The 8,924-nt window shown below is 44.2% G+C and overlaps 1 protein-coding gene across 1 annotated transcript; it reads right to left on the minus strand.

Annotated features, from left to right (window-relative positions):
• Window positions 1-670: 670 nt before the first annotated feature.
• Window positions 671-1,278, minus strand: LOC147619068 (UDP-glycosyltransferase 85A7-like). Its single transcript, XM_086774406.1, has 3 exons — window positions 1,267-1,278; window positions 1,135-1,203; window positions 671-1,042 (listed from the first exon to the last, which is right to left on the minus strand). Exons 1-3 carry the CDS (start codon window positions 1,276-1,278, stop codon window positions 671-673), a joined length of 453 nt encoding a protein of 150 aa, XP_086630532.1.
• Between the last annotated feature and the right edge of the window lie 7,646 nt (window positions 1,279-8,924).

The following is an 8,924-nucleotide window of genomic DNA, read 5'->3' on the forward strand; positions in this document are numbered from 1 at the left end:
GTCTCCATGTGTCAATTATGTGTGTGTGTATCTATGCGTTTGTGTGGTGACCTCAAACCCTTGCTTCACATTGCCCCACCCCCTACCTACACATGTGCGTATGATTGAGAGCGTGTGCACACACATGCACGTGGATACACATGCTTGTGTGTGTGTGTAAATGTACTCATGTGTGCATGTGTGTGTGCACCCACACACATGAGTGGGAATTGTGTGCATGCATGTGTGTACGTCTATGTGTGCCAATTATGTGTACATGTACCATGTGTACGCATGTGTATGCTTGCATCTATATATTTATGTGTGTGTATTATACGTGTCTCTCAGAGGCGTTCACTCCATCCTTGAACTTGTCCAAAACCTTCATCATCATAGTGAAAATATGATCATCAGCATCACAAGTTGTGAAATTTCCATACTAATGTATATATATTATTTAGGTTCACGCATATTACCTAGTACATACATCACATACATCGACCCTTGCTCGTTGGGAATGTATTGAGTTACACCAAATATCATGCATGCACGCCCATGCACCAGACACATGTCTGTTTATGTAACAAACTTGTAAAACATTGAAGAGGCTCTCAGCCGTTGGGCTGCTTTACAATGCATTATGTCTCTGTCTTGTACGTCTACGTACAGCAGCCACGGGTGCCTTCTTAGCTTAGCAGTATGGACCATATGATTTTGCCATGTCTACTGAAAAAGGCTGCAGGTTTTTAAGAGAGGAGCTCCCCTCTTGGCCTGTAACACGTTTAGCGGCTTCTCTCCATTCTGCAGCTTTAGTCCTGAGCTCCTTCCCTTGTGCTCCTACCCTGATCTCTTCCACCTTCTTTGCCACATCCTCTTTGTAAACAACACCCCCTTCACCTCGCGCCAAGCTCATCCCCAGCTTATAGCTGTTGCAATTCAAGGGTTGGTCGGAGATGGAGAACCCGCAGAGCAACGGCACACTAGCGATGTTGCCTTCCAAAGTGAAGTTCCAGCCACAGTGGGTGAAGAAGCCACTAATGGCTGTATGTCGGAGAACCTTGAGCTAGGGTGCCCATGGGATTATAAGGGACGTTGTCTTCACCCTCTCTAGGAAGCCCTTTGGCATCTCTGCTGCTTTACCTCCTGGCCTCAAACCTGCCTAGACAACCCAAAGGAAATTAAAGGCTGCCGGCTGGCCTCCAAACCAAGCGCGATTTCTGCAATCTAATCTTCAGACATGACAGCAATGTCTCCAAAGAGAAATAAACCGCAGAACTCACCTCTTACTTGTCCAGCCATGTCAAGCAAAGCTCCTATTCTGTGTAATGTTGCCTATCCTCGTAGGAAAATGAAGGGGGAAGCAGAGGACCCACAGTGAAGCTATGGTCTCCTGTTAGAGTTCTTCAAAGCTGTTGATCAAAACCCAATGCGAGTCTCCAATGCTTTGGAAAAGGCGGCAGAAAAGGTTGAACGTGAAGTCTTCAGGTAGCAGAGCGCTCTCTCTCTCTCAAGCACACAAACACATTCACATTTCTCATTCTCTCTCTCTCTATGCCTCCACAAACCATTCTCTCTCGTCCTCTCTTTCACACACATATGTATACACATAGTTCTTTCTCTTTCTCTCTCAGTATTCCTTCTGTCTACAAGTCTTATTACTAAAAATTACTCTACAAATGGCCAAATGGTCTCCATGTAATGTACTAGCTTTGCCTTACTAATTACTTCGAACCATAGGTATAACTCGGAGTACTCTCATCCAATATATAACCGTGTCATTCTCCATCAAATGAACTGACTCTAAGAAAGAGACTTACCACAATAGTAGTTTTTTTATATGACTTATATGAGCTGTAATACGTACTTTTACATCAAATATGAACGCATTCCTAGTTAACTTAATATACTAGTGGTCACAAACATGTTCACTTGAAAAAATAAAAGAAAATTGAATGTTTTGGGTTATTCGGCTCATTTGAAATCTTGTCAAAAATCTAGTCTTTAACCTTTATGGGCCTTTTTTGTCAATGAAATCTATAAACGAGAAAGGAAATCCCACACCTTCTTTGCCCCACTGGAATGGAATAAAAAGACGCGGGCATGTTTCCAAGCATGTAGTACAAAACACACACAAGTATCTAAAGTTATCCGACACTTTCGCAAACTGGTATCCCAATGGTAGGCCTCCAACTAGCATGTATCATAGGAACACCTTTCTTTGATATGGAATCTTAGACTACCAACCTTGTAAGATTACTTCCTTCCACCAATCACTACTTTTCTTGATGTTTCATACCCTTTCATCCTTCTCAATGATCCAGCGCTTATCTTCCACCATCATATGGTACACTTGATTTGTTGTACGCTGGACAATGTCCTGAGCCTTTCTAAATACCTAATCTAGCCAAGGTTTTTGATCCTCCAACTGAGGAATATCACTAAACGGTGTAAGGCCTGTCCTCACCTTCTCCCATAAATTTACATATCCACGTAGAACCCGAAAATATTGACAGATTTTCTGAAAAGACAATCAGCAGCCTCTACGTTGGTAACAAAGCATCCATAATTCTCATTAGTCCCAATCGAGTCATTCTATTGAATTTTGGGCACTCAACAAGCTTGTGAGGCCATTCCAAAAGTCGTGAAGTAGCCACTAACACCTCACCTGCCATAGAATTTAACGGTAACTGCCGTTAATCTGAAGGCTTTCATTTAGTGTGTGCCAACACCTCCTTCTAGGAGATCATCAAATGAGAAAGAAGAGGTGAAGCCACCACGCGAACCTATTGGGAACCATTCACCACATCCCACCATATACCATCAATCCTAGTAGTACCATGCACAAATGCGACCTCCTCTAAGAGAGCCTTAGCCATTACCACACATCACTACAACAGAATGAGGGTTTACTAGCGAAAATAGTAGCACTTTTATAACTAGAAGGGTACGGAGATGTTAGGCCTATATCACTGCTAAACACGCTGCTATTTTCATTGCAATAGGTCTCAGCTTCAACAGTGCTATTTTGTTGCTTAGCAACGAAAGTACTGCATAATAAAAAATAGTAAGGGCAGATTAGGGAGTCTGCACAAGACTCCCCAGTCTATCCCAGCTCTTTTTTTTTCTAATGTAGACACAATAAAACTAACATAACTTCACATCATCATAGATAAGTGTAATGTAAAACTTGACAAAAACCAAAAAGAAAAGACATTTACAAACCATGATCTTAGAAATGTCAAAATTCAATTACAATACTTAGCAGAATTACATGTGTATATTTTCAAAAAACTCATATACAAGATAAAATATAATAAAAACATATGGAGCTAGGGGCTATCTAGATCTCATGCTATGCAATTGGTATTGTTCCTCTTGCAGCTCCAGCCCCTTTGCTTCTCATATTTCCATTGCAACCGGCATGCGTATTTGCACCATCGTTTCTAGTTACATGATCCTAACACAAGTGAGAATCAGTTTTGCAAAAACAAAGAGATTTAGGGTTTAGGAATGTACTTACTTGCCATGCTTACCAAGCATCTCCTCTAGTAAATAACAATATATCCTTCATCTTGAACCCTATCAAATAAAGCTTGGAAACCCCGTTGTAATGCAAAATCATATTCCTCTTGCGTAGGGGACGGTCCACTGCTTCAAGCTATAGACATACAAACAAATGAACATTTTAGAAAGTTGTTATTTAAGATAACCTTCTTTAATTAAAAGATAAGATACAATTTGAGGCTAATATATACTTACAAATATTGTTGGGATATCGACTCCTCCTTCACGTATAATATCATGCCTCAAGTTATTTGCCATCTATCCAAGAAAAAACATAAATACTTAAAACTCCCATGCATAGGAAGCTATCGGCATGCGTTGGTTGCTATCGACTTTCCCAGGTTGCTACCGGCATGCGTAGGAAGCTACCGACATACGTAAAAAGATACTAGCATGCATAGGAAGCTATCGGCATGCATAGGTTGGTCCCGGCATACATAGGAAGCTACTAGCATGTATAGGAAGCTATCGGCATACATAGGTTGGTCTCAGCATGCATAGGAAGCTACTGGCATGCATAGGAAGCTATCGGTATACATTGGTTCCTACCGACATGCGTAGGAAGCTACCGGCATGCGTTGGTTTTACTACCAACATGCATTGGTCGCTATCGGTTTCCATAAGTTGCTATCGACATGCATAGGAAGTTACTGGCATGTGTAAGTTGCTACTGGCATGCGTGGGAAGCTATCGGCATGCGTAAGAATCTACCAATATGCATTGGTTGCTATCGGCATGCGTAGGAAGCTATAGGCATGCATTGGTTACCTATCGGCATGCGTAGGAAGCTATCGGCACACATTGGTTGCTACTGGCTTTCATAGGTTGCTACTGGCATGTGTTGGAAAACTACCGGCATACGTTGAAAAATACCGACATGCATTGGAAGCTACCTTCATCATGCATTGGTTGCTACCGGCTTGTGTAAGAAGATACCGGCTTTCATAGGTTGCTACTGGCATGTGTTGGAAAACTACCGGCATACATTGGAAACTACCGACATGCATTGGAAGCTACCTTCATGCATTGTTTGCTACCGGCTTGTGTAAGAAGATACAGCCGTGCATTGGTTGCTACCGGGATGCATTGGTTGCTACTATCGGCTTCCATAGGTAGGTACGGGCATGCATAGGAAGGTACCGGCATGCATAAGAAGGTACCAGCATGCATAGAGCATGGTGCATGGAAAAATAAACAAACCCTAAACTTACAAACCCTATAACATATAAAAGCATAAGAGAAGAAACATGCAAGAAAGAGATCTCTTACCTTGTGAGGCTTGTATGTGTTCAAAACCTATAAAAACAATCCAAAATAAGGAAAAAATGTATTAATAACAAACCCTAATCTTAAAAGTCCTAAAACTTACAAACCCTATAAACATGTAAAAGCATGAAAGAAGAAACATACAAGAGAAAGAGATCTCTTATGAGGCTTGTATGTGTTGAAAACTTACAAAATTAAACAAAGTCAAGAAAAAAAAATATTAAGAAAAATCAAGATCTCTTACCATATGAAACTTTAATGATGGAGAGCTCTTAATTAGAGAAAAAGAAGAAGGGAAAAAGAAGAAAAGAAAAACTTAAAAGAGAGAAAAGAGTAAGGAAATACTCAAAAGATAGCTTTCATGGAAAGCTTGTTTGCATGAGATAAATGAAAACAGTAGACATACCTTGCTTGAGCTTGAGGAGGATAGGGTAGGAGAGGTAGAAGTGATAGACAAGGCAAAAACCTGCAAAAAAAACCTTAGAGTACAAGTTTATTGTATTCAAAATATAAAACTATGGGGCCACAAAAAAAGCAGGATATTTTAACAGTATAGCAATATTTATTTGCTGCTCTATAGACACTGCTGAGTAGTGCTTTTTCACTGCTAGGTGTGAGGTGAAAAAAAGAAAGAAATACCTGCCTCTATAGCTCTTCCACCTCCCAAACTTGGAAACATTACCACGAACGGGGCACCACCAGCCACCGGCTGGAACACTCTCTCAACATTCGCCACCCACCCACACCATAAGACAGCTCAAAACCATGAAGGACAGATGATCATTCAGCAAAAAACACAACACCATACACACTGTATAAACACAGCAAATACACCAAAGACCAGGACTCTGGCCAGGATTTACTGCCAAGGGAATACACCCTTGCGTCTGACGACCAAGCCTCTGTCTCCCGGTCCCTGTAATCTCCAGAGGGCGCCCACACCAGCAACCCTTCTACACTTCCTCTGTAGCCTGGCTACTCTCTGTCTGCTGCTACCTGCCAATTGTCGTAGGCGAGCCCCACTGTCTCCAGCCCACACATCAGCACCACTTCTGCATCCACCAACACACACAAAAACCCAAGGCTCCCTCTCTGGTCAGCATCCACGCACTGCCTGCAATCACCGCCCACACAAGACCAGCTACTCTCACCAGAAGGCGCCCACACCAGCTAACCTTCACTCAGCAGCTCCCACTCTCTGTATGTCGTGACCAGCAGTCTCACCAACCACCAGAGCCTCGCACAATCTCTTCACCAGAAACCACTGCTCACCGCAGCATCCTCAGATATCTAGCCCAAAGCCACATCTCACGTACCCTTCCTCACAGCAGCCCTCTCTTGCTGCTTCAATCAGATGCCCACACTAGACATCACCCAAGAGACCTGCAGCCTCTTTCTCTTGTTTACCCGGCTGTACTCCAACCCTTCTCTCGGCCCTTTGGTTTCTTCTCCTGACTGCCGACTCGCCTGGCAACCACACGACTCACACCTTGACTTGCTGCTGGCCACCTTTTCTCTGCTCTCTCTGCAGCACACGGTGACCTTCTCCCTTTTGCCTACCTCTCCGACTCACCTTCGGCTACTCTGGCGACCACCTCGGCTGCTGCTCATCTCCAGCCCTCTGCGCCTGTGGCACTTCACACACGTCAGCCCACGCGTGCGCTCCAGCAGCCGCCACCCAGTCACCATAGCAGCTTCACCTTCAACTCTGCGTTGTCTGCACTTGACAAGGGGAGGCTCCACACACGTTGTCCACCAGCCTCTCTGCGCTGTTCGCTGCACACACACCCGAGGACCCCAGCTCTTCACACAACTAGGCGGCTACCCTCTGTGGTCAGCACTCCAGCAAGCGTCCACCTTTGGACCCCCCCTCCGTTGCAGCCCACTCGCAAGGCGACTCTCCCTTCTACCTTCTCTGGCGACCTCCTCTTGCTACTCCTCCTCGGCGACTTTTTCCACCACCTTCTCGAAGTGCTGCTGGCCGCCACTTTTCCCTTCCATGTGGCCTTCTAATTTGGCCAGATGCAATATTTTTATTATTTTTTTAAAAGCCCCCAAACACAAAATGATGGCCACCCTCAAATGATAAAAGACCCCTTCCTTCTCCTTTCTTCTCCAGAAAATACGGTGCCCGCTCAGCTTCCAGATAAATGCGAGAGTACTTGCCCGTTGTCTTCATCAGCATCCACTTACTAATCATGACCACTTCCAGCCGGTGCTCTGCTTAGTAACCACCCGCACACCACACAATTGCCATAAAAACTTCAGATCTCCAGCATTTTCTCCGGAACAAACACGTGCAAATACCAGCTCACAACAAAACCACTCGGCCTGTACACTTGCCAGGGCATTCAGGGCAAATTTTATTCACACACCACACGCACCATATGTACACTGACCAAAAAACCCTCTCAAATTTTAGCCTGACATACTTTGCCCAACCCCTAGCCTGCTGAATCATTTATGATCAGCAGAAAGCATATGACCACGTTTCCCTCCATCAATTCTCAAAGCATCATACAGTGTAATCAGCACATCTCTGTTCCAGGTGATCCAAGAAACACCGTCATCTTCCACAGGCATAATTTTCCATCCCACTTCCCACAACACAACACCAGAGCTTCTGGAGACAAAGCTCCTGACATACACACCATCTTGCCTCATCTCAATCCCAATATCCCTGATATGATCAACACCAATATCGGAGAACCAGTGCAGCAACTCCTGCTGAGGGTAAAAACTGATGAAAGCTTCATCAAAAAAGACTTGTTGTGCCATAATACTTTCCTGTCCATCCACATAAGAAACCTCACCATCAAAACCAGCTACCACAGGCAAAACAAACTCCTCTTCAACAGGCATCATTGCCAAAGCATCCACCTCAGTTCCTGTATCCTCATCTTCATCAAGGCCACCAAGAGATTCATCCATAACAGCATCCTCATTCAAAGTCTTCTGTTGCTTCTCTTTCTTCATAGCCTCAATTCTGATCATGGCTTTTTTAACATTTATGCACATTTCATCATCCATCTCCAACTCAGGTTCATCATCCTGTAGACTGTCTATTTCCCACTCATCCCACACAGGTTCATTATCCAAAGACTCAAAAACAGACTCTTTCACATCACATGCATACCTTTGTTCAGGATTCACTTGTACCTCCTCGCATTCCTCATGTATGGCTTCTTCTTGTTCAGCAACTTCATCACCAAGCACATCCTCATCAATAACCAGGGCATCCATTTCTGCATCCTCCTCACTAGATGAAGTATCCTGCCCACCCCCTAGTGGAAAATCAGTTACCTGAAACTTCCTACGAGGCTTCCTCTTCTGCTTGACCTTCACATCTTCTCCTTCCTTCACTTTTCCTTTCTTCTTGCTGGGCCCTGCAGCATCCTTGCTTTCCCTTTCCTGAGGCATCCGTTTTCCCAAAGGCATCACATCAGCTTCTGCCTCCTTCGTCTTCTCAAGGGTGACCACATCTATCACCTTAGTTTTTCCCTTCTCCTCAGCTGTGATTCCACTCGGACCTGCTTGATCCCTGATATCAATACCATAATCATTCGACCTGTCAGGTAGCTGTGAAGGTAGTGGGTACATATCACCACCCATACGTTGAGGCTTATCACAATCTGTACTCAGATGACCAAGCTCACCACAGTTCCAGCATGTAGGGATGAAATGACGGCCCCTACCGCGACCACGTCCATATCCTGTTTGTCCATCTCCCCCTTCAGGAAAATTACCTCGGCCTCTACCACGTCCACCACCTGTACTTCCCATTAAATTTAAGCTCAAATTCTTCATAAGATCAACCATCTGTTTCATATCCTGCCGCAATCCCTCATCAGAACCTGCAGGAACCATAGGTACTCCCTGACTAGCTTGTGGCACCATCTGCATAGCTTGACCTTCAGTAGGCTTCATCCTCTCAATCACAGCACTCATGGGTGTAGCCTCCACTCTACGAATCTCCGGCTGTGCTACAACTGGAATCATCCCCAGCTGATTCATTCGCTGCAGTTTCCAATCTTTTGACTTAGCAATCTCCACCGCATCTTCAAAAGACCTGGGCTTTTTCAATTCCACTTTCCAGTGAATACTCCTCTTAAGTC

This window comes from Cibotium barometz, chromosome 34 (assembly GCF_041138505.1).
Source record: "Cibotium barometz isolate CiBa-2024 chromosome 34, ASM4113850v1, whole genome shotgun sequence".
Lineage (NCBI taxonomy): Eukaryota > Viridiplantae > Streptophyta > Polypodiopsida > Cyatheales > Cibotiaceae > Cibotium > Cibotium barometz.